Source organism: Acomys minous (genome assembly GCF_964271855.1).
Source record: "Acomys minous genome assembly, chromosome: 8".
In the NCBI taxonomy this organism is placed as follows: domain Eukaryota; kingdom Metazoa; phylum Chordata; class Mammalia; order Rodentia; family Muridae; genus Acomys; species Acomys minous.
This window is the reverse complement of record NC_140489.1, coordinates 11,250,811-11,276,570: the sequence shown is the minus strand read 5'-3', so window position 1 is coordinate 11,276,570 and position 25,760 is coordinate 11,250,811. Positions and strand designations below refer to the sequence as shown.

The window sequence follows — 25,760 nt, the reverse complement described above, 5'->3', positions numbered from 1 at the left end:
ACTCCACCCTTAAGTTTGGCTGTGAGTCTCAGCATTTGCATTGATCCCCTGTGGGGTGAAGTCTTTCAGAGGACCCTATGGTAGGCTCCCGTCCTGGTTTTTCTCTTCAACTGCTTCCAGTGTCTATTTGTCCTCTTGAAGGGTCTAGCTACTTTATGGCTTACCTCAAATTAGAATTTTCTGAAGGCCTGCCTCAGATTTGTTCAAGTCTTAGTTTAGATTCTCACCAAGTAGGGTGATGCACACCTCTGTAATCCCTGAGGCAGAAAGGTAGTGAGTTCAAGGCCAGCCTGGGTTATGTACAGTTCAAGGAGAGCTTGGGTTTCAATAGACCAGTATCAAAAAAATGAAAGCAAGCAAAGGAAGATAAGCAATTTAGATTCTCCAACTTTGTCTTGAACATAGGAAGAATCTGGGCCTGCCACACACAAAGTTTTATGAGAAAAATAGACTCATGACCCATGCTAGAGCTAGTTTGCCATAGATAAAAATCAGATGTGGGGCTGGAAAGATGGCTCAGAAGTTAAGAGCACTGATTGCTCTTCCAGAGGTCCTGAGTTCAAATCCCAGGAACCGCATGGTGGCTCACAGCCATGTATAATGTGATCTGATGGCCTCTTCTGGCCTGCTGGAGTAAATGTGTCCACTGGCACCACTATCTCCTGGCAGCTGAGACTGCCAATTGAGTAGCTCAGGGCTTTGTTGATAAACATTTCCTTTCCTGGACAGAAGGTACTTGCTGTCCTTGATCTGTGTCACTAAGAGGAACTGTAAGCAACAGACTGACAGAGTCCCAATAGGACCAGCACTAAAAAGGACCAATTGGTCCCTTCGCAAGAGCAGGCAGTGATGTCTCTAAGTGTCGTCTGTGGGCGATGAGGCAGTGACTGCCATTCTCACAGATGGGTGATGACTCATCAGACACTTGCTTTCAGTAGGCTTATTCCTGGGTCTGTGAGTAGAAGACATAACCTTCTTTCTATACCTACAGCTCAGTCCCTAAGAGTTAAAACCAGGTGCCTCAAGCCTGTCTCAAGCTAGACAGACTCACACGCCCAACATTAATGACCAGTTGTCTACAAGGGTGCTGGTGGGGGAGATACTTTTAACAAATACCAGGAAAAAAATACCAGACAGCAGAATATCTGTGTAACCTTGGACTCTAAACCATATACAGAGTGTAACTCAAAATAGATTAAAAACTAAATATAACATCTAAAAGTTTAAACGCTAAAGAGCTGGGGATATACCGAGTGGCGGAAGCTGGCTCCACAGTGTAGTGAGCTCTATCTCTCCAGGTATAAAGCCCTTATCACATGAGGCTCACATTTCTCTCCTCGCTTAGGAACTGTGTTCTCATTATTTGGATAAAGTCATTTACAGCACTTTTGACATTGATGAAGTTCAAGTGCAGTATCAGGATCGAACCTTATACACACTGAGAAGTGTCGTTTTATTTTTATTTTGTAGTTGTAGCCTTCTTCTACCACTTAAAGTTTATGATGGTTTCAGCGTATGCAGTCGTGCAAACATGACCACCGTTGTGTCCTGCTGTTCTGTCGTCGGCCTGTGCTCACTGGCTGCCACTCCCTATTGTTAGCATAACCCAACCCTAAAACTTCTCACCTGCCTTCTGCCTATGCATTCATCCACTCTGCAAGTGGATATATAGGGGTTTCCTGAGTGGCACTTTATGTTTGTCACTGCGTTTCTAAGGTTCAGTTCTGTTACCTCAGATTCAGTGCTTCCTCCCTTTCCAGCCCACCAATGAGCATACATACTTTGCTGGTTTGTCTTTCGATTTTACAGCATAAAAACACCGGCTGCTCTTGCAGGGGGCCTGGCTTTCATTTCCGGCACCCACATGATGTCACTCTAGTTCTAGGCGATCTACTTTGAATTTTGCCCTGCTCTTCTCTGTCTATGTCATTTATCATTATTTGTCTGTTAGTTTATCATACTTTTTATCTCCATAAATATTAATTATTTTGTGACAAAACAGCACAAGTTACTTTATTATAGGTTTTTTGTTTTTGTTTTTAATTTTTTATTATGTTTTTTAAATGTATACATTTATATTATTACACATGAGTAAAATAAACTTCATACAGCAGGAAGAACCATGAGACAATCAGAAATTACATAAATGTTACATTCATAGTGATTTGGCCATTTGTATTTGGCAAACGTGAAGTAAGCATCTTTCCTATCTTGTTGGGTCTAAATTTCTGAATGGAGATTAATACCTATCATATCTCATCTCTATTAACTTGAAACATCTATCTTGATTTAAAAACATCTTAACCCCTAACCTACTAAGCTTAATTGAAAGACTAAACTATCTGGTATTCAAACTCATCAGAGCCTTGAGAAGGGATAAAACTTAAATACCTGAGTGAACCCGGAGTGCAGGTTAGCAGCTTCCAAAATAAAAAAATGACTGAGACCGTTTACTGCCTGAACAGTCACCCAACCCTCTCTATAACGATGGAGCATCATCTTCAGCCTTCTGGCCCAATATATCTGACAGACATATTTGCGAGGCAGGAACTATTGAGGACTTGCTTAGCCTGTCTTAGCAGAGTTTGGCTGTCGACTCCATACTTTTAACATTTATTTTATTTTTATGTATTTATTTGTTATTATTATTATTATTATTATTATTATTATTATTGGGTTTTTTTGGGGGGGGTTTCAAGACAGGGTTTCTCTGTGTAGCCTTGACTGTCCTGGACTCACTTTATAGACCAGGCTGGCCTCGAACTCACAGCAATCCACCTTTTTTTTTGCCTCCCAAGTGCTGGGATTAAGGGCGTCCTCCACCACCACCCGGCTTAACATTTAATTTTTAAAAATAGCATTTATTATTGTGTGTGTGCATACATGCTCATGCACCATAGTATACATATGGAGGTCAGAAGACAACTTTTGGGACTTTCTTCTTTCCACCATGTGAAACCAGAGGATGGAACTAATGTTGTCAGGCTTGGTGGAGCCTTCAAGTCAGCCCAGTTCCCGCCTTTAATGAAAATAGGTTCTTTTCTCACACAGTATATCCTGATTGCAGTTTCCCCTCCTGCTACTCCTCCCAGTTCCTCCCTCCCGTCCCTCCCATCCAGATCCGCTCCCTTTCTCCATCTGTCAGAAAAGAACAGGCTTCTAAGAGATAACAATAAAACACAACAAAATAAAATATAAGGTAAGATGAAAAAAATCACACTGAAGTTGAACAAGGAACCAACAGAAGGGAAAGAGCCCAAGAGAAGACCCAAGAATCAGAGACCCCACTCGCTCGCACACTCAGGAGTCCCATAAAAACAGTAAACTAGCGGCTGTAATGTACACGCAGAGGACCTGGTGCAGACCCACGTAGGCCCGGTGCTTGCTGCTGCAGCTCTGAGTTCAGGTGAGCTTTGTTCAGTTGGTTTAGAGGACCTTGTTCTCCTGGTGCGCTCCATCCCCTCTGGCTCTTAAATACTTTCCACCTCCTCGCCTGCAGCATTCTCTGGGCTCTGAGGAGAGGGGTTTGTTGGAGAAATCCCATCTAGAGCTGTGTGTTTGAAGGTCTCTCTTTGGGTAATGTCTGGCTGTGGCTGTTCCTATTGGCTATAAGAGGAAGCTTCTCTGATAATGGCTGACTAAGGCCCTGATCTATGAGTACAGTAGAATATCATTAGGAGTCATTTTATCACATTTTTGTTTGCTTGTTTGATTGGTTTTCTTTTGTAAGGCTGGCAGTATTCGGTTTTGCCTTAGATCTCTGGGCTATCTAGTCTCTGGTTCTTGGTCACTCAAACAGTGTTGAGTATGGGTTCCATCTTGGAGTGGGCCTTAAGTCAAATCAGACATTGGTTGGTTACCCCTCTGAGCTTTGTGCCACCATTATCCTAGCTTACTTTACAGGCAGGACAGCACTGTAGATCAGAGGGTCTGGGGCTGGGTTGGTGTTGGCGTTTCTCCTTTGGTAGCCTGCAGAGCAGTGCTTCCTATACAAAGGAACAAGATCATAGGGTGAGGGTTCTTTGTGGGCACCAGCTCGACCTCTCCTTGTTCAGGGAGTTGTGTGATTGTTGTCTTTAACAATGGGGCCCTACTGTCAGTCTGTGGAGAGCAAACTATTGTCTTGACAACAGTCTGGGCTGTTTGAGGATTTCCACTGGACCCTTGAACTAACAACGGAATTAGATGTAACCCAGTCCTGGTTAGTGGAAGCTTCATTGGGCGGCAATAGATGGCCAGTTAGAACTCCATTTCCCTTATTTGGAGACTTTTAAAAAGAATTTATTATATTTTATTCAGATGGCATTCTGATTGTTATCTCTCCACTTGTCTCTTCCCATTCCCACCCTCCCTCTTCTGCCAGAAGACTCTGCTCCCACCATATGACCACAGTCTATCAGGTCTCACCCAGATAGCCTGCTTCCCCTCCCTCTGTGTGCTCCTGCCGGGCCTCCTCACCAAAGGGCAGTGATCTAACAGGGCCACCAGAGTTCATGTCAAAGGCAGTCCCTGCCCTCCCCACAATCGTAGAGAATGAGCTGTCCATTGGCTGGTTTACTGCATGCATTGTCCTAGGTTGGTGCAACAGCCTGTGCAGGTCCCCCTGGTCCAGATCTGCTGGCCTTGATGGTCTCCTTGTGGGGCTCCTGAACCCTCTGGGTCCTTCCATCACCCCACTCTTCCATACCACTCTCACCTGCGGTCCAGCAGCAGTTCTCAGCATCTGTCCCTGCTGGGTGGAGTCTCTCAGAGGACATCTATGTTGGGCTAATATCAACTTATAAGTGAGCATATGCTGTATGTGTCTTTCTAGGTCTGGGTTGCCTCAGGATGATCTTTTCTAGTTCTGTCCATTTGCCTGCAAATTTCAAGATTTCCTTGTTTTAAATAGCTGGGTAGTATTCCATTGTGTAGATGTACCACAGCTTCTTTATCCATTTTTTTTTTTTTTTTTTGGTTGAAGGACATCTAGGTTGTTTCCAGGTTCTGGCTATTATGAATAAAGCTGCTATGAACATAGTTGAGCAAATGTCCTTGTTGCATGGTGAAGCATCTTCTGGGTATAGCCCAGGAGTGGTATAGGTGGGTCTTGAAGTAATACTATTCCCAGTTTTCTGAGGAAGCGCCAGATTGATTTCCAAAGTGGTTGTATAAGTTTGCACTCCCGCCAGCAACGGAGAAGTGTTCCTCTTTCTCCACATCTGCTCCAGCATGTGCTGCCGCTTGAGTGTTTGAGCTTAGCCATTCTGACAGGTATAAGGTGGAATCTCAGTCATTTTGATTTGCATTTCTCTCATTTGGAGGCTTCATTAGGATCAAGTTCACATTTTCTAGGAAGTTTCTATTGCACTAGGTTTCCATACACCCCTCAGATGGCCTTCAATTCTAGCCGTCTCTTCCTTCATTCCCTCCCTCAGCCCTATCATCCTCTCCCTCCCCACCTGATCCTCTTGTTCCTGCCTCCCCTCCAGCCCGGTCTCCCGTAAAACCTTTCCTACTTCCCCTTTCCAGGGAAATCCATGTTTCCTCCTAGTCCCTTTCTCTATACCTAACCTCCCTAGGTCTACAGATCGCAGCTTGATTATCATTTATTTAATGGCTAGTGTCCACATATAAATGAATATATACCATATTTATCTTTCTGGATCTAGGTTACCTCACTCAAGATGATTGTCTTAGCAAAAATTTTTAACAGAATGTGCCACGTTTTCTTTACCCATTCTTCTGTTGAGGGACATCCAGTTTTTGGCTATTATGACTAGAGCAGCAATAAACATGACTGAGCAAGTATCCTTGTGGTGGGATGAAGCGTCCTTCGGGTATATGGCCAAGAGTGGTTATAGCTGGATCTTGAGGTAGGTCAAGCCCCATCCTTCTGAGGAACTGCCACCTGATTTCCGTAGTGGATGTGCAAGTCTGCGCTCCCTCCAGCAATGGAAGAATGTTCTCTTTATTCTACATCCTCACCAGCATGTGCTGTCACTTGTGTTACTGATCTTAGCCATTCTGACAGGTATAAGATGGAATCTCAAAGTAATTTTGGTTCGCATCTCCCTGATGGCTAAGAATGTTGAGCATTTCTTTAAGTGTTTCTCAGCTGTTTGAGTTTCCTGTATTGAGAATTTTCTGTTTAGATTTGTACCCTGTGTTTTAATTGGATTATTTGATTTTCTGATATCTAGTTTCTTGAGTTCTTTATATATTTTGGGTATTAGTCTTCTATTGGATATGGGGCTGGTGAAAATCTTTTCCCATTATGTAGACTACTGCTTTGTCCTAATGACAGTGTCCTCTGCCTTTTTTCAGTTTCATCAGGTCCCATCTATTAATTGTTGATCTTACTGCCTGTGCTAACAATGTTCTGCTCAAAAATCTTTTCCTGTGCCAGTGAGTTCAAGGCTATTCCCCACTTTAATTGCGTTCAGTGTATCTGGTTTTATGTTGAGGTCTTCGATCCATTTGGAGTTGAGTTTTGTGCAGGGTGATAAATATGGATCTATTTTAATCAGTTCAAAATTTAAAAATATTTTTTAGATAGTGTCTCACCTCTCACAAGTTCTTGCTCCTGGCTTGCCTGGAACTGGCTCTGTAGACCAGGTTGGCCCCAAACTCACAGAGATCTGCCTGCCTCTACCTCATGAGTGATGGATGAAAGGCATGTATCTACCAGCCCAGTATGGCATTTTAGTTAAGGACTGTATAGTACCTCATTCCCTGAGGATATCTGAATTACTCAGCACATCCTCACTGTTGGATGTTTGGGTTGTTTCCCATCTGTCAAGGTGTTTCATCTCCTTGTTAAATTTCAAGACATCGTTGTATATTCTAGATACAGGCTCTCCATCAGATACACGATTTGCAGGACTGTCTAGCTGGCAGCTTGGTTTTTCTTCATGGTGTTTCAAAGAGTATACATGTGTGCATATGTATATACATACGTATCAGTTTTAGAGACAAGCTTTGTTGTGTAGCCTAGGCTGGCCTCAAACTTGAAGACTTGTCCAAGCCTTTTGCCCATTTTTTACTTTTGGTCTTATTATTGTTAAGATGCAGGATTTTCTGATATATCCTGGGTAGTAAATATTGACCAGATAGGCCATCCTCAAATATTTTCTCTTCTTCTGTACATAGTCTTTTTGGTTTATTTCCATTGTGTACAGAAGTATTTTTAAATGTATTTATTTTTATGTGTGTGGGTGGGTTCACTATGAACTCACTGAGGCCAGAGGTTGACATTATCTGTCTTCCCATCACTCTTAATCTTATTTTTTGAGATGTGGTCTCTCACTGACCTTGGAACTCATGAATTTACCTAGAACAGTTGGCCAGCAAGCCCCAGGGTCCTCCTGTCTGCACTTCCCAGCACAGGGATTGCAGGACATGCTCCCATACTTAGCTTTTTATGTCGATGCTGGGGATTTGAACTTAGCCTCATAATTGCCCAACCAATACTTTACCCATAGCTCACCAGGCCCTGTGTGCAGACATTTTAAAGTTTCACATATTCTTGTTTGCCTATTTCTACATTTGATTTTATAACAGAAATTATGCATATTCACTGTCCTGAAACTTTATGCTTTCTTTTGTTTTATAGTTTTAAGTCTTCATTTGATTTATTTTGAGTTTACTCATGTGTGGGTTTGAGGTTCAATTTTATTCTTTTTGTAAGTGGTGATCCAGTTTCCTTAGCACTATGTGTTGAAGACTGACCTTCCCCATGTAATTTTTTTTTTCCGAGACAGTGTTTCTTTTGTAGTCTTGGCTGTCCTTGACTTGTTTTGTGGACCAGGCTGGCCTCGAACTCTCAGAGATCCACCTCTCTCTGCCTACTGAGAGCCGGGGTTAAAGGGGTACACAACCATGCCTGGATCCCTGTGTAATCTTAAAGGCTTGATGAAGATTATTTGACCATAGACACAAGGGTTCACTCCAGCATTTTCTACTGCCTTACTGTCTTATCTGTGTCTTTATGTTAGTGGCATACCACCTTGGTAATTGTGTTGTGCGTTTTAAAATAAGAAGTATGAGGCCTCCAACTTTGTTCGTTTTCAAGGCTCTTTTGGGTGTTCAGAGTCCCTTGAGATTTTATATGAATTTTAGGATTGTTTATTTTGTGTTTCAGGTGTGGTCTTCTCACTATAAATCTCATATTTGATATATAATCCGGACTACCCTTGAAGATTTCCTGCCTTATCTTCTCAAATTCTTAGATTATATGTGTTTGCCACCATGCCCAGAAATTTTCCTATTTCTAATTTTTAAAAGTGGCATTGGGATTTTGTTTTGTCTTAAGGCCATGTTTCCCATTGGTGGCCCGGTTGGTGACAAACTCATTTGTTCATGTGATCCTCTTGCCTCATCTTCCCACATTGCTGGGATTATAGGTGAATGGCACCTGACAGCATTGGGATTTTGATAGGGAGTACATAAAACCTATAAAAAATATAGATGTATTTTAAGTGTAGAGAGAGTGGAGATCTGAGACTAAAGAAGCATAAAAGGCCATGATGACTCACAAGAGGAAAGACCATAGGTCCTGGTCACCAGGAGGGTACCACGAGCTGCCAAATCTTTAGGGACAAGGTTCTCAGGCCTGGGCCAAAAGATGTTCACTGGCCAGTATTAAGAGCTAAGGGTTCTAGACTTCATAGGCCTATAAGAAACTAACACTGTCAAGGGCTTAGGATCCTTCAGGCTTCCTGGAAGGCCAGTGCCAGCCACAACCAAGGCTTGAGGAGCCCTGATTCCCTAGGCCCAGAAGACTTGTACGGCTCCGGGTCCTGATACCTACAGGACGCCTGTTATTGCTCCCATCTGCTAGCTGCCACTTCTCGCTGTTGCCGAGTGTTGAGAGAAAGATGGTGTCGAAGACCAACACGTGAAGAGCTCCTTGCCCGCCGTGGTGGACAAAAGGACTGGCTGCTTGTTTGACAATTGTGTCACTATTCTCCACTTAGTTTCGTCAGTGTTTGTGGCATGCTTTTGAGAGATCTGGCATGAGGTGTGCTCATATTTATTATTGTTGTGATCCTCTTGTCACCGTGCAGTTTCCTTCCTCTGTGTCCTCTGTGTCCTCTGTGTCCTGGGATAGATTTGAGGTTCAAGAGCGTCTATTTGTATGGGCCACCTTTCTCTATCATTTCAGCCCAGTATGAATTTAGATCCAGAATGGCTCTAGCTGGATCCTACTTTATCCACCAAGCATAACTTTTAATTGGAGAATTTAATCCTGTAAGAGAACTTATATATCAGATTATAAGATTTAAAGTAGTTGCTATTACGTGATTATCTTCTTTTTATCTCCCTTTCTCTTGCTGTGCTCTTGATTTTTTTTTTTCTGAGTGATGTGTTTTAATTTAGTTCTCATTTCTTTTTGTGTACATTATGTTAGTTTTTTTTGGTATGTGTGCCATTGCAACTACATAATTTAACCCCTTTGTGTCCCAGTTTATTTCCCTCATTTTATATTACTTATGATACAAATTACTACTTTTTATTGCATACTCACTAAACTAAATTTGTAGCTACTTTTTATTCATTTAAAAAAACTGACACAAAATTTTAAAATAACATATTCACCTACATTACAGTACTACAGAATCCCTCACCTGAGAAGCTTATGTGTTCCTGAGGTTTGCGTTTCAGCTTACTGTCTGTTCAACTTGAAAGGCTTCCTTTAGTGTTTCTGCTGAACAGCTCTATGTCACCCTTGTTTATCTGGGACAGTCTTAGTTTCTTCACTTTTGAAAGGCGCGTAGCATTTTGCATTATATCTTTCTCTTTATCACTTTGAATATGTCATCTTACCCTTCCAGCCTTCTTTTGACAATCTTGCAGGAGCTGTTAGCTGCTGAGTGCTCTCTCGCTGCTTTCCTGAGTCCTTTGTTGCTTTTGACACCTTCGCTATTGTGTAGCTTAGTGTAGGTTCCCTGTGCTTAGTCCCGGATCCCATTTGTTGACCTTGTTGTGTTTGTCTGTTTGTTTCCTCACATCTGTTAGCTTTATTTCTTCCACTGAGTTTTCTGCCCTTCTATTGTTTCTTGTACTTCTGAGATCCCCCTAGTGTGTTTGTTGTTCCATTTGATAATCCCCTGTAAGTCTCTCAGGGCCCTCTCTACTTCTTTCCCTCCTCTCTTTGGAGACACAATCTCACTTTGTAGCCCAGGTTGGCCTTGAACTTGTGCTCCTCCTGCCCCAGCCTCCCCAGTGCTGGACTTACAGGCATGTGTCACTGTGCTCAACTTCTTTTCCCCTACTCCTGACTCAGTATTTTATTTTATTCTTTTTCAAGACAGGGTTTCTCTGTGTGGTTTGGCTGCTCTGGAACTTGCTCTGTAGACCAGGCTGGCCTCTGCCTCCCATAGCCTGAGTGTGGGATTAAAGATATCCACCGCTCCACTTGGCTCCTGACTCAGTATTTCAGATGCCTTGGCATCGAGTTTGTTGGTTCCTTCTTCTCCCTGGTTAAGTCTGCTTTGGATCTGTGTGGCGAAGCTTTGATTATTCCTGCATTCTCTCTGTTGCTACTCTGACTGTGCCTATTGCAGTTCTGACTGCTTTGATCTGTCACTGTGTTCTCTTTCAGTTCATGGAGTATCCTTATTATTGGGTATTTGGTATCCTTTGGCACTTCATATACTCTCTTCCTATAGGGCTATTTCTGGAAATTTAACGTGTTCCGTTGACTGAGCCATGTTCCCCCAGTTTTTATAGTTGCCATATGCTTTATATTATCCTTTGTTGAGGCTTGAAAAAAAAAGCCTCCTTCCCCAGTCTTTACAGAATGGCTTTGCACAGAAAGAGACCTTGCTAGTCATCCTGGCTCGATTCTGGATGTTTCTCAAGGATTTTCTGGAGGTGGGTCTTTGGGCCTTGTACACCCTCCACAGGCTAAGGTTACCTGTTTGAACTTAAGATCACAGGCTCTACTCTAAAGTCAGCCCAGCTGCCTCTGGCTGTGGCAAGCCTTGGTGTGGCTCAGAGTCTGTAGCAGCCACCCTTTTCTCAGTGGCCCCTAACCTTGACCAGTGCCTGTCACAAGTTAGACCTCCTCTTCCCCCCCTTAAAGTGAGAGCACCAAATGTTATTTCTGCTTCCCTCATTACTCCCCAGGGAGAAACTGAGGGTTGGGACTAGTTTCCTCAAAGTCCTGGGCTGATCTAGAGAAGGGCCATGGCTGTCAGGTGAGCTTCTGCCTCACTGGGGCTCAAGTGAGCCACATAAGCCTGAATCCCGATTCTTGGTTTCTCTCATAGCAGCTGGTCCATCCTTTGTCTCCACAGGGAAGGAGTCCAGGGCCTTCTGCTCACCACGACACTGATCATAAACTCTCTAATGCTCTCTGGTGGAGGAAGCGTGAGAAAGTGGTAAACTCTGAGCTCAAAAGCCCATCTCCATATTGGACCTGAGCTCTCTTCCTCAATTCATATGAGTGATGATAATAATAGCTCGTGTTTGAGGGCTTTGCATCATGGCATTCTAATCATTACATCTCATTTCCTCTCTGCCACAGTCGAAGAGAGACGTGTTGTTAATGTACCTTCTTGTAGGGAAAGAGCCTCGGGCAAGAAGAGTGAAGACACTGGGGCAGTGTTTACTGGATGGATCCCAAGCTGATGGTCACTTCTAGTTAGATGTTCAGAGTCTTATAGAATTCTGGATATTCTACATATTTGGTATCACATTCATTCTTAGAAATTTTAAACATGTAGAAGTATTTTTGCCTACATGTATATCTATGCACTATGTGTATATGGTGCCCACAGAGGCCAGAAGAGGGCATCAGATCCCTACACAGGTTCTGGGATTAAACTCACACCCTCATGATTGTGTGGCAAGCACTTTACTTACTAAGCTGTCTCCCCAGTCCTCCCCAAACTTGTCTCTTGTGCAGACCAGTCCTAAAAGCATGTCATCATGTGCAGTCACAGCAGCAACCACTCTTCTGGTACAAACTTTCTTCATTAACTTTCCAACCTTGTGACAAAAAGATCCGGAACATTCACCTTAGAGAGAAGAAAGATGTACTGGGGCTCAGTGTCAGAGGTTTCTATCCGTGGCCATGTGGTTGCCTGCTGCGGTTCTGATGCACACACTCCAGTATGGTGGAAGCACATGGTAGAGGAAGCTGCTCACCTAGTAGCCAGAAAGCAAGAAACAGGTAGAGACCTGTGTCCTAATGTCCTGATGTCTGGCTTTCCTCTTCGAGGCTCCTTTTTCATTGCTGTGACAAAGTAGCTGAGTAGAAGCAACTTAAGGAAGGAAGGGTTTATTCTGGCTTATAGTTTCATGACAGTGCCCCATCACGGAGGGGACAGCATGGTAGCAAAGAGGGGGTAGTCGGTCACGTTGCCTCTGTAGTCAGGGAGTAGAGAGTGAGCAGTAAGTGGGACCAAGCTGTAAAACCTCAAGGCTTATACCACAGTGACCCCTTCCTCCAGCATTCTCCCAAAGGAAACTTCCTAAAGGTTCCACAATCTTCCAAAAGTACACCACCAGCTTGGGACCAAATGGTCAAATACATGAGCCCATAGTGTGTATGAGAGTGGGTGCATTCACACTCAGATCACAACTCCTAACGGTACCACCGCTGCCTAAAAGCACAATGGGCTGGCGACCGAGCCTTCAGTATAAGCCTTTGGGGGTCTGATCTTAACTTGGGAAGGTCTGAATTCTGCCTTCCTCTTTGGCTTGTCTCACCTATTGAAGATGGAGCTTGTAGGTGATGGTGGTAAAGTACTTCTTAACTGATCACATATTTGGTTTGCGTGTTTTTCATTTTCCTGGTTCTCCATCTATTCCTGGAAATGTTGTCCTGACAAATTTTAGTATATCAGGACAATACTGAAACAGCTCCCTTGTTCAGAAGGATAATCTCCTATTTGAAGACAACTGACTTGATCCAATTTCATCTTCCTGTGAAACCTCTTATGTCCACTAGTGTCTGCTTAACTCACCGGCTAAGTGATGCTCCATGTCTGACCCTGGAATAGAAGGGCGAAATGTGCCAAGTTCCTCCTCACAGAGCTTACGCTTTCTTGGCTTGTGGTACTAGCTGTAATCTTCATTTAAAAAAAAAATATATATATATATGGGAGTGTTTTTGGCCTTTGTTCCATTATAGTCTAAGACCACATAAAGTAGTTGAGTGGTAAGAAAGATTACCTCAGGACTGGAGAGATGGCTCAGTGGTTAAGAGCGCTGCCTGCTCTTCCAAAGGGCTTGAGTTCAATTCCCAGCAACCACATGGTGGCTCACAACCATCTGTAATGTGATTCTGGCCTACAGGTGTACATGCAGGAAGAACACTCAACACATAACAATAATAAATATTTTTTTAAGAGAAAGATTACCTCTAATAATGCATAATTGAAACCACGCTCTGCTTTGTCTACTGCTGCTGCTGAGGCCAGTGCTACCTTGTCTTTTCTCTTTAACATTTGTTTATTTGGGAGACTGCGAAGAAAGTACTTGTGTGTCGTAGCACATATGTGGCAGTCAGAGGACAATTCACAGAAGGCAGCTCTTCCCTCCCACCATGTGGTTCCCAGGGACTGAACTCAGGTTTTCCAGCTTGGCAGGAAGCACTTTACCCATTAGGCCATCTTGCCAGCCCCATCAACTTTTTGTTTGTTTCTGTTTTTTAGAACATATTGATTATACACAGTGAGCTTTATCACACTTCTGCATAGTGTGTTTTGAGCTTATTAATTTGTTACCCTTCCTTATCCCTCTCACTCCAGCTGCATAACCCAGTAAGTTACATTAGGATTGCTCATGGGAGCACAGGCACCTCTCAATGGCTATAGCATTGGAGAAAATGTCTTTTCTTCCTCTAGCAAAGTTAATTGCCTGTAGATACTCAGGAGGGATGGAGCCCGGAGGTGGGGGTGATGTCCAGTTTATGGCTGAGCATCAGGTTGTCACTTGTTCTCGTCACACTGACCAGTTATGAGCCTCTGTAGTTACCACTGCCCAACTGCAAAGAGAGCTGTCCAGCCAAACCTGACAACAGCTGTAATGCTCAGGCCTTTGGTCCGTGGGATGCGTGCCCAGGATGAGACACACAAATCTAGTGTCACTCTTCTACATGCAGGCTTAGTTTTTCCAGCACCACTTGTTAAAATCTTTGTCAAAATTTAGGTTGTGGTAGTTGTGTGGACTTACATCTAGGTCTTCTATTCCATAGTGTGTGTGTGTGTGTGTGTGTGTGTGTGTGTGTGTGTGTGTGTGTATGCACATGGAGTCTAGAGATCGGTACTAGATGTCTTCCTCCTTAGGGTTTCCATCAGCCTTACTTTTTGAGACACTGTCACAGAACCTGGAGCTCACCAGTTCACCTAGACCGGTGGCCGGCAAGCCTCCAGGCTCTTCTTGTTTCCACCTGCTCAGTGCTGGGATTACAGGCATGCACAAATACACCCCCCCACCCCCACCCCACCCCCATGCCTGTCCCAGCATCCCTGGCTTTTTATGTTGATGCTGAAAACCCCAAAATAAATAAATAAATAAATAAATAAATAAATAAATAAGGTCTTTATTACTTGTGCCATAAGCACTTTACAGATCCGTGTCTTCAGTACCTCCTTCAAGCATTTGTTAAGTGAGTTTTAAAAAAAAAATCTCAGAGTGGCTATTTGATGGAAGAGTCTATTGTGGATGGGAATACAGAAACTCCTCACTTTTGAGCAGTAGTGAATTTTAAGATGTAATTATGTTTGCTTTTAGTAGAACATTTCCTTTTGGTGGCTGAGTTTAGATTTCCTCAAAATAAAGCTATGGAGTCGCTTTAGTTTACATTTTTATTTTAAAGTTAAATATCACTGGAAGTCCAGTTGACCTGTGAAATGTGGAGGAGGATTTAGGGTTGCCACAGTTTCAGAAAGTTAATTCATTACCATGACAGGAAGCGTGGCTCTGAGAGCTCACATCTGACCTGGACGTTATGGGTAGAGAGAGTGTAAGACTGGGCCTGGCTGGCGTAGGCTTTCAAAAGTTCACCGCCAGTGACACACCTTTTCTAACAAGGCCACGCCTTTTCATCGTTCCTTAACGGTCCACCAACTGGGAATCAAATATTCAAAGTATGAGCCTATGGTGAGCCATTCTCAACAACTACCATAGGTTGTGTGCATATTTCTTGGGATAAGCTGTAATATCTGGTGGGTTCTGGAGCTGCCTCCTCAGTTCCCCCCAACCAGCTCTGTCAGACCTCATGCACTAGAGGCCTAGGGCCTGTACTAGACCAAGCTGCTTAACATAAGACAATTTGTGAGAGCTTTTTGTTTTGTTTTAATAAGTATTTCTTATCAAGTGGTGTTTGAGTTTTAGCTGGTTTGTTCACGGAGAGGCCTTGGCAGTCTTTTGATACGTATGCAGTAACATGAGCTACAGCCATTGTGATTAGTGTGTGCCATGTGTTTCCTCATCTTTACAGCATCTCCACAATGTGCTGTCTTCCCCACTGTAGCATGTGGAGGTTGAGGCTCACTTAGCCTTTAAGAATAAGCCTCGAGGTTTCTCAGTAGAGAGCACACGCTAGGATTCAGAGCCCCTCCTTCCTGTAACCACTGTAGAGGAAGGTGAAGCATTTCGAATTGGGGGGCTAAGGAGAACTGGGAAGTGGGGGTGCGTGAAATACGGAGCCAAGTCAATGCAGAGCTCCATCATGCGGAGCATCCAGGTCAGCAGGCGTGAGATCTGGTGGGCAGGCTGGAGTTTAGGACAGTGAGGCTATGGAGGAAGCTGACCGCCTAGCTTGTAGAGCTGAGACTTTTCACTGGAAGGTGCTGCAGAGCGGTGCAGAGGGATGGCTGGAGGGAGGGTAGGAGCAGGGTCTTAATTAGAGCTACGGGAGCCTAGAAAGAAGCAGGCATCTGAGGATACGCCCAAGTGCTCCTTACCACGCAGTCCTCTGCTCATTGGGAACACCCCTGTCGGGCCACGGGACGGGATTGGTATTTTTAGACACGACGCTGGTTTCCATTTGTGTCTGCTTTCTGTCTCTACACAGCACAGTAGTGAATGTTCGTATCCGTAAATGTCAGGACAGCTTTCTTGTTTTACTTGATTGGCACGTCAGACTCTGCTCATATGCTCAGTTCTCATTTTTTTTCACGTACATCATGGCTGTGTGCCCACAACCTAAAAATGTGAAAGGGAAAACAGTTGCCAAGTAAAACTGGTAGGACAGCAGGATTTGAAGGGCTCCTCTTAGTCTCCTGTGGGATTGAGCAACTAGATCAGAAGTTTGCTTTCTCGGAAAATTGGTTATTTCACAGAAGAATATATGCTGCTGCTTCCAAAACTCAGGTGTTCGTGCTATCCCATGGTCACTTGTTTAGAATCTTCTCATTTAGCTTTTAAAAATTATCAGGGACATAGAGAAAGTTGGGCTAATGTCTGCATGATACATAGCATTTCAAGTTTCTTTCTCTAGAGATGCCTTAGGCAGCCGTTGGGGAAGCCGAAGCTGTGCCACAGCTGCAGGAGCCATTGCAGGACTGTGCCTGTGGAAGGAAAAGGGCACTAGATTGACCAGAGCAGCCAGGGTCTATAGTATGGTGAGAGAACCAGTGCTAACAGGACCTGCCAGAGGCTGGCTGTCTTCCAAGGATGTGTTTGGATAGTGGACGACATCTCGCAGAAGGGCTCTAGACTCCTCCGCCTTTTGTAAGAGCCTTTCTGTATTTATACAAGGTATTTGTCTTGTTTAGGGTTGCATGGAAGTGCTAATTTAAAGAATAGGTAGAATGAAAAATTAGTATGTGGTTATTTCTTCCTAGTACAAAGGGAAACTAAGTCCCAAAGTAGGAGTATGTGCTTTCTACACCTTGAGCCTTTGACAGATGCCTTGGAGTGACCATTTGGGTCATTTAACGTTTCATGGTCACAGAAGTACTCTCATTCCAGAGAAGACTGGGCTGTTAGAAGTCTTGGCCATTCACTAGGTACTATTCCTCACACTTTGGAGTTAACATGAAATAACCGTGTGATGAAGGGTCTGCCTAGTCTGAGAGGCAGGCTCCTCTTCCCATTGGTCCCAATGTCTCATCAGCTCAGGTGACTACCTGCTTTGCCCCTGAGCAATATCTAAACAGTTTAAGCCTTTAGAGGTCTCTTGCCCTAAGTCTGGTAATTGTAACATTCAGGTCAACTACTTAGGAGCATAAACAGGTCATGTATCCCAGACCTGCAACATTATCACTTCCCTTGTTTCCATGACCAAGCAAAGACCGGCCAAGAGGCCACTTAAAGGAGAAGGGATTTATTTTGCTTCATTCTTGAAGGTATGTGGCAGAGAAGCAATGGGAGCAGGCAGCTCCATGGTAGTAGGAGCCTGTGGCCAGGGCTCTAGCTTAGTAGAGCAGGAACCAGTGATGGGGACGCGAGGCAGTGCTAGGCTGTAAATGTCAAGTTCCACCCTCATCAGCCCACTATCTCCAGCTAGGCCCCGCCTCCAAAGGCTCTGCATCTCCCCCCCCAGAGCAGTGCCACCATCTGGGGGATCAAGCCTTCAAACCTGAGCTGATGAGTGCAGTTCACACCCAAACCACAACACACCTTTCTTAGAGCCATTAGCTGCTCCCCATCTACTGAACGAATCCTCTCTAGAAGGAGCTTGAACCAGACAGTTCATTGGTATTAAGACAGCAGTAGAGCACGTTAGTTAGACAAGCCAATGTCCGAGCCATTGCTTTTCCACTTAGGGCTGTGTGATGTTGGACACCACACGTATCCACATTGGGCTTTGTCTTTTGTTGTAAATTGAAGGATCCTGGACAGCGATGTCTAAAATGAGCTTGCTACTAGGATTTGGTTTGTTAACATTTATTTGCACCGACTCTTGCCAGGACCTTAGGTATAGTCCAGAAAGTTATAACCAGCCCTCCACCAGTGAGTTACCGATGAAAAGCAGCCTCATCACCTGTCCTTCCACTTGCACAGACTTGTTTGTTAGTATTTCCTAAATAAAACAACATAAACAGTATTTATATAGGCTTTTATGTTATTGTTACATGGCATTAGGTATTACAGTGATGAGTTAAAGCATACTGAATGTATATATGTATATGCAAATGCAACGGCATTTTACATAAGTGGCTTGAGAATGTGTGCATTTATCTATTCAGATAGCAAATATCCCACAGATACCAAGAGACAAGTAAGTGCATCCCCCTTGATCTCGGAATCACGGGACCGAAATTCTTCCACTTGCCTCCACATAGATGAGCAGGCAGATCACTCCTGAAGAAGGTGCCCCACACTTCCTGCCCCACCCCCTCCGACACAGGAGTCTTCTGTGGAGCCCTAGCTGTCCTGGAACTCACTTTTTAAACTGGAGTGACCTCAAACTTGCAAGTCCGCTTGCCTCTGCCTCCTGAGTGCAGGATTAAAGGCGTGTGCTACCTCCACTGGGCTTAAAGGTGGCCTCTCTATGATGAGTCGTCAGTAATCAGGGCTGTTCAGTGAGACAGTAGAGACGATGCAGAACCTTTATTTAATGTTGCATGCTGTATAGACACTTAGACACATGCCTTGTTGGTGCCTGTGAGAGATGCATGGACACTATCTATATTGCCACAGCTCTACCTGTGGGCTCTCTAGCTTGCCAGCATTTAGCATTAGCAAGTAGGGGTTGTGGGGCCTAAAGCCAGGCTATTTAATACTTTGGATTGCCCTATGTTTTCTGCTACAGTGTAGTTCTGTCAAAAAGCTGTTGTTATCAGAAGGTCACTCTCAGATGCTCATGAGAAACACTGGGAGGTGTTCCAGATCAGCTTGGTTCGTGGCTGTGTTTCTCGAGAGAACCCCAGGATCCTAGGCCTGTCTGTTCCGTTGGTCCTGGTCATTGCATTCCCCTGAGTTGAGCTCCAGGCTCTTCTTTCCCTGTGGGACAGATAGCCACAGGAAGAGCTTCACTTTGCCCCAGAGCATCTTTGTGACCGTGAATACTGAATCACTTTTCTCCTGCAGGCCAAAGGAGCTTCTTCAGCACACGCCCTCCCCCCCCCCCACAACCTTTGAATATGCCTCTTTTGTTAGTGGCATCCCAGGTGCTAGGAATACAGAGCTTAACTCCATGTTAACACCCCTCCTGTGAGGAGACCTGCACCCCCAGAGATGGGGAGAGGCATGTAGGATGCCATAATGTCACACAGTCCACAGCAGAGAAGATAGCCACTAACTGTCCTCAGTACCTCAGAGGAAGCACATGCTTCTGCAGCCACAGGGCAGCAGATTGTGTACCTGGCCCAGCCAGAACCAACCAAGAGAGGAGGAACCAAAAATGTCTGGCTGATTTTGGTGTTTGTGAAGTTTTAATTGAAGAATCAATACCTCATGGTTCAGGATTTTTTACTGTGTTGGGGGTACAGGGTTTAAATAAGGTGGCATCAAAATCAGATTTGTGGAAATGCTCTGACAGATTTTTTTTTAGGGCAGAATGGGATAAGGAAGCCCAGTTACTGATGTGAGAGATAAAGAAATGCTGAAGGCCAGAATTCAGGCAGTAGGTGTGAGAAGGGTTAGTCTCCAGAACACAGTTAGCAACTGACTTAATTTGTAAAAATGTTGAATGACTCAAGTCTTTTTCTCCTCCCTTATTTTATAAAGATTTGCAATCTAAATGCTGAAGAATTTCCTTCATGGCAGGTTTCAGGAGGCAGCCTTGGTACATTTGCCAAATCTCGCCAGCCTGAGCTTTACAAACGGGTAAACATTCCTCTTTCTTTTTGGCTGACATCTCACTTTTCTTCTGTTCTGAAAGGGTTACAGCAATTTTTGTACCTGAAGGGATTGACATCATGTACCCAGCAAGTGAGCACTCAAACGAAGGAGTCCACTAATCACGGGTCATGTTAGCCATAGCACTGTGGCGAGTGTGAGCCTGGCTGTGGCACTGAGCAGCACGTGCACCTGTGCTAGTTTAGCTGCAGGGCAGCACACTGGATTTGGAAAAATTGTTCTGTGCTCTGGCTGTCCTTGAAAGGTAGCCCGGCTGTCACCTATATGATGCTCATTTATGACATGGGTTGTGTCTTTGTAGCAGCAACAGCCTTGGGAAGATGAGGTCATTAGATCACAACAGCCCAAGATCTCATCCTCATTGCAGAAACCCCACCCCACTCTATACAATTCGTGGAGGTGGGATGTGATACGTGATTTACCCAAGACCCTGGCCGCACCCTGGGTTCGACTTATTTCTCTAGACTAATCCAGCTCCCAGCCTGGAGTCTAAGCATTCACTGCATTAATCAGACTTGCTGGAATGATCACATGGTTTTCTAGCTGCCTCCCCTGTTAGCTGCCGCTTGTCAGCAGCTGGCGGAGCTGGAGGCTGCAGGGCCCCTGTCTGCAGAGAGCCTTTTACTTTAGAATATTGGGGGTGTGGAAACCTTGCCTGTTTTTTTTTCCCTGCACTTTGCACCATCTGACTGACTAAATGGTTGTCCCCGGTACCAAAAAGGCTGCCATACAATCCAAGGAAATTGCCTCTGACTAGGTCATGTTTGCATTTGAAGAATTCAGGTATGTTATGGGTTTTCTCTTCGTCCGATGCTAGGTTTTTGTTCTCGCTAGGTTTTTGCTGTGTAATGACTGCTTAGGCTCTGGCAGGTTCTGCACACAAAAAGAGCTTCTTGTCTGCATTTGGTGGGGTTTGTTGAGGTGGTGAGGGTCGGCGATGTTTACTGCATGGAAGTGCAGCATGGATAATTGGTTTGATCTTGTGCAAATTTGTGGAGGACCCCACCTCATGCATCCTGTGAGCTGCTCTTCTGGTGTAGAGTTATGAATACAGAACAGCAACTGTGTGTCCAGAATGAGTCTTTTGCTATCTTTTGTTTTCTTCCTTTGTCAAACTCGTGCAGCCTACTGCTGCTTTACCCAAAAAAAAAAAAAAGGAACTGTAGCGGCGAGGATAAAAAATTCTGCAAACGGATCTACATGGCTGGGTTGGATTTGGCTCTGGTTTCCTGTTATTAAAGCCGTGGCCAGGCTGCTTTCTGAGACGTGCCTTGACAGCGTTTGTTAGCAGGGCGCTTCTTTCCAGGGCTCTTCTGCTGTTGTCATCATTAATGTTCCAGATTAGATCCTTTGTGACTTCTTTCTTCTGTTCCTCCATCGCTTCCCGGGGGGGAAGCTCTCCCTGAGTCTGATGGTAGGAGAGGATGTGCCAACAGACATAGCTTCTAGGAAATGAGACTAAAGGAGGCAGAGCAGGGCAGCCACATCACTCTGTGCCCATTTTTATGGACAAGCATGTACGTCTGTGTCTGTGTCTGACTTCTGACAGCTCCTCCTTTTTCCAGCGGAATTTCTATGTGTCTTAGAACTGGGCATAAATGAATACCGTGTTGATTGGTAGAGAGGGGACCGTCAGGACCTCAGCTTTACCTTCACAGGCCTTTTTTTTTTCCCCTTTCTAAATGTTACTGCAATCAACACTGAACCTGTAAGAGAAAAATCAGCCAACCAAGAGAGTAGATGGAGGATCATTAGATTTCCACATAGAAAAGTAAGCTGCAAAGAGTGTCTCCACCCTCTGCTCTGAGCTTGACGCTTTGGGTTCAGGAAGTTATCCTTTGTTTCAGAGCATGTGTCTGCATTATTCTGAATGGAGTGGACTTGCAAAAAGAAAAGCCTTTCCATGCAGCCGCGTGCCCTGATGACGTGAGGCCTGTGTGCCCTTACAGGGTGACCACACTCAGTGCTTTAGAATAGCTCCCTTAGAGAAGCATTTATTTAGTGTCTGGTGTGATGTAGTAGATGCAACTTATGGAATGAATCAGGCATTCTAAGCTCTAGTCTTGGACTCAAGATTAGCTTTGCATATGTTTGTTTTGGTATAGTCAGATGAGTCAACGTGACATGGTGCGTGTAGCTAAGACTGAGAACCTGAGTTTGAACCCTGGGGCCCACATGGCGGAAGGAGAGAACTGAATCCTGCAAGTTGTTCTCTGACCTCCATATAATGCACACATACAAAGAAATGTAATAACGTTTTTCAGAGTTATGGTAGTTCTATAATTATGGAAAGCCCTTGTAGTGGCTTGAATAAGCATGGCCCCTATAGACTCATATATTGAAATGCTTGGCCCCCTGTTTGGGAAGGAGTAGGAAGTGTAGCCTTGTTGGAAGAGGTGTGCCACTGGAGGTGGGCTTGGAGGCTTCCAAAGCCCACGCCATTCTCTTAGCTTGTGTCTCTCTCAACTACTGCTCATGTCTGCCCGCTGCCAGGCTCCCCACCATGATGGTCATGGACTCACCCTCTGAAACTGTAAGCCCCCAATAAACTTCTTCTTTTATTGCCTTGTGTCTTATCACAACAATAGAAAAGTACTAAAATAACTGCACTGTTGAGAAGCTCAGATGGTTTTTTGTTGTTGTTAGCATTTTCTCAAGATAGAGTCAGCCTTCGGTGCCTCGTTGAGCTGAGTTTAGAGTCCCATCAGGATTTGTGGTTTAGAAGGAAGGATATAGAGCAATTAAATTGTTCTCACTGTGATAGGCTCTGACCCCAAAGCCAAGAAAGACCTGGTGGAAAGGAGTTCAGCTAAAGGCAGCTATCCAGAATAAGTGAGAAAATGGAGATGACATTATGAAAAGCGGTCTAGAAATGGGAGTTAAGTATTCCCTGCCTCAGGATTCTGCCCACGTTGGTTGCAGTTAATCTTGCTGGGTACAGCTGCATGGTACTAGACAACGATGAGCTTTAGTCAAGAGCCTGTGCACCTGTAACCAGGTGATACTGGAGGAGCATCCTTTGGACTAGAGGGGAGTGTAGTAGTTTAGTTTAGTTCAGGCTGGCTCTCAACATTTTAGAGTCCCAGAGAGCTTACTGGTAATCCTGTGGCGTTCTAAATAAGAAAAATTTATAGAGCTTGAGAATCAAACATTTCTAATGAGTTTCTGGGTGATTTTGGTACTAGGTTTAGGGAGCAGACTTTCCGATCCATTGAGTTAGGAAGAGCAGACAGATTTGACTGTCCCAGACATGAGCACTTCAGGACAAAGGCAGGGAGGAGGATTGACACAAAGAGCCCCAGAAGCAGAGAGGCAGCTGCAGTTCAGCCCTCCCTTGGTGCCTACAGGCTGTCAGTTTCAGAACTTCCCTCAGGACACCTTACGTGAAATGGGGAAGATGTGCACATCACTTCTGTACATTCTCCTGAATGCTGTAAATCACCTTTAGGCTACTTATGGTGCCAACTACATGTAAATGTTGTGTACGTAGTTACTATACTGTATTGTCCAAAGAATAATGCCAAGGAACCTGCCTGTTCATGGTCTATACAGATGCAAACTCTCCCCTGTCTCTTCCCCTTTCTTCTATTCTCTGACTCCTCCCCCCTTTCTCTCCCCTCCCTTCCTCCCTCCCTCCTTCCTTCCTTCCTTCCTTCCTTCTCTCTTTTTGTTTGTTTTCAAGTCAGGGTCTCATGGTGAACCCAGGTTGGCCTCCAACTTGCTATATAGCCAAGATGACCTTGAACTCTGATGTTTCTACTTTATCTCCCAAGCGCTTGGATTGTAGCCTTGTGCCATCACACCCAGCTGCCCATATCTTTGGTGTGAGTTTGGTTGAATCCTCAGATAACCTGCTTTACACGCAGGTAGACCAGCCATGTGTGCTTATGAGGTTCAATTATGGCCAGGTGAGTTAGACAAACAGACCTTCTGTAGAGGTTCTGATGAACAGTGATTTGTAAGCCTGCTGATGCTGCCGCCGCCGCTGCCGCAACCGCCTCTGTGGGCCTAGCAAGTGTCTAGATCTTTCTTAGTGTCAATTTTCTCAGCTGGAAACAGGATGGCCTTATTTGTTGTTGTTTTATTTTAGTTTTGTCTTTTGTTTTTCAAGATAGGATTTCTCTGCGTAGCCCTGGCTGGCCTGGACTTGCTTTGTAAACCAGGTTGGCCTTGAACTCACAGAGATCCTCCTGCCACTGCCTCCTGCGTACTGGGATTACACGTGTGTGCCACTGTTGCCTGGCTGGCACACACCTGAGATGGGATAATATAAATTACAAATTATACCAGTCCTTTCTACAGAAGATAAAAGGAAGAAGAGGACCCTGGGTTGGCTCCGTCAGATCGTCTACCTGTGCTTTTAGGTCTCATGGGTGAACATATTTCTCCATACACACCGCCAACACTGAGGGCACAAGGGCCACATTGATCTAAAAAAAGGAATCTAATTTTGATAGAAAATGCTGGGCTTATTGGATTGTGCGTTTCTTGAGAGCTTTGGTGAATCCTATCTGTCTTAAACTTTCTTTCCTTGCCACTTAACATTGCTTGACAAACAGCAGGGCTATACTAAGCAACCAATACTATATATTTAACCAGGATTCTGAGAGGAGTAAAGAGCAAGCAAGCCATGTAGTTAACTTGGTGCCCTCCTGAGATCTACACTGTGCTATGTGCTTGACCAGAAGAGCATGCAGAACAGCTGATTGCTGACCTGACAAAGCTATGAAATATCTCAGCAAGCACCCTATGCACGTAGGGAATTTATGGTTACCTGCACCCTAGGCCTAGACTTACAAGATCCTAAGAGCTGGAGAGGACAGACATTTCCTGGTGTTTATAGAATTTTGCCCTCCATAGAAATATAATACCAGGCAAACTTCTGTAGCTTCTGTTGTGGTAAACATGGGTCATTTGTGTTTGGTTGTTTTATTTTTGCTTTTCTATGATACTGGAGTGTTTTTTCTGTAAATAGGAAAATAAAACATAATAGAGACCTGGGGAGCTAGCTTAGCAAAGTGTTTCCTGAACACATGTAAGGACCTGGGTTTGAATCCCCAGAACCCAAGGAGACACGTAATTCCAGTGTTCCTACAGACAGTGGGGCATGGATACAGGACAATTTCCATAAGCCTCACAGACCTCTCTTTTTCAGAATCCCTAGTACTTGATAATTCTGATTTATTTCCAGAAGGAATCCTGTACACCAATTCCAGGATCTAAAATCCTGTTTGAATGTATCAGTAACATGGGAAGTTACTATTTTGAGTCTGTTTTGGTTTTGTTTTAAAACCAAACATAGAAAGATTGAGGTTCAAACTCCAGCTTACTTTTTTTTCTTTGTTATTCTAATTTATATCTGGTCTTGAGAAATGTTATAATTTTTTCCTACACATTTGCTATAATGTTGACATAAATTAAAATGAGTAGTATCAGCCGGGCTGTGGTGGTGCACGCCTTTAATCCCAGCACTCGGGAGGCAGAGGCAGGTGAATCACTGTGAGTTCGAGGCCAGCCTGGTTTACAAAGCAAGTCCGGGATAGCCAAGGCTACACAGAGACCCTGTCTCGAAAAACCAAAAAATGAATGAATGAATGAATGAATAAAAAGAGTTCAAGGACAGGGCTGGAGAGATGGCTCAGAGGTTAAGAGCACTGACTGTTCTTCCAAAGGTCCTGAGTTCAGTTCCCAGCAACCACATGGTGGCTCACAACCATCTATAATGAGATCTGGTGCCCTCTTCGGGAGTGCAGGTGTACATGCAGAGACAACACTGTATACGTAATAATAAATAAATCTTTTTTAAAAATGAGTAGTATCAGATAAGATAGGAAGTCTGCAAGCCTGAAGCACCCATGCAAGTGTCAAGGGCCAGAGCTGATCCCTCCCACTTTCAGGGTTGTTGGCAGGTGCTAAGTGGACCAGCACTTCAGTTGGTTGGCTTCACAGTGTTGGGAAATTATATCTTAGGTGATGTTAAGGTGGAAATAGGCTAAGTAGGGAAATGGAGGGAA

The 25,760-nt window shown here is 44.3% G+C and overlaps 1 protein-coding gene across 2 annotated transcripts in view; it reads left to right on the top strand.

Annotated features, from left to right (window-relative positions):
• Positions 1–25,760, top strand: part of EVL (Enah/Vasp-like) — a 134,814-nt gene that overhangs the window by 24,117 nt on the left and 84,937 nt on the right. The window contains exon 1 of one of the 2 annotated variants that reach the window (XM_084792000.1): positions 20,319–20,529. The exons of the other annotated variant lie outside the window; for it this stretch is intronic. Within the exon in view, the coding sequence (XP_084648126.1) occupies positions 20,507–20,529 (23 nt within the window). The 5' untranslated portion in view covers positions 20,319–20,506. Of the gene's footprint in view, positions 1–20,318; positions 20,530–25,760 lie in introns of those variants that run through there. 2 annotated transcript variants of the gene reach the window in all.